The sequence below is a fragment of the Phaethon lepturus genome, unplaced genomic scaffold, assembly GCF_000687285.1.
Source record: "Phaethon lepturus isolate BGI_N335 unplaced genomic scaffold, ASM68728v1 scaffold25474, whole genome shotgun sequence".
Taxonomy (NCBI): Eukaryota; Metazoa; Chordata; class Aves; order Phaethontiformes; family Phaethontidae; genus Phaethon; species Phaethon lepturus.
Window position 1 is genome coordinate 9,037 of NW_010535842.1, and position 288 is coordinate 9,324.

General features: G+C 64.2%; 1 protein-coding gene across 1 annotated transcript in view; it reads left to right on the forward strand.

Annotated features, from left to right (window-relative positions):
- VPS16 (vacuolar protein sorting 16 homolog (S. cerevisiae)) overlaps positions 1-141 on the forward strand; it is a gene marked incomplete at both ends in the record, with an annotated part of 9,135 nt that extends 8,994 nt beyond the window's left edge. The window contains one exon of the mRNA XM_010285994.1: positions 45-141. Coding sequence (XP_010284296.1) covers positions 45-141 — 97 coding nt within the window. The remainder of the gene's footprint in view (positions 1-44) is intronic.
- Positions 142-288: the final 147 nt, after the last annotated feature.

Below are 288 nucleotides of genomic sequence, written 5' to 3' on the forward strand. Positions count from 1 at the left end.
AGGCCACTGGCAGCTAGAGGAACCACCTTCACCTGCGTCCCCAGGTACTGGTGGTTGAAGATCAGTGCCCTGGCCACCCGTGGGGACTGGGAGGAGATGGAGAAGTTCTCCAAAAGCAAGAAGTCGCCCATCGGGTACCTGGTAAGAGCTTTCCCTGTTGGAGGGGGGCCAGCCCTGCCCAGGGGGTGGCTGTGGGGCTGGGCCATGCCATCGGGCAGCAGGAGGGCACTGCGTGGAGCAGCTTGGGGAGGCTGCTGTGGGGCAAGGGCTGATACTGAGGGCTGGGAG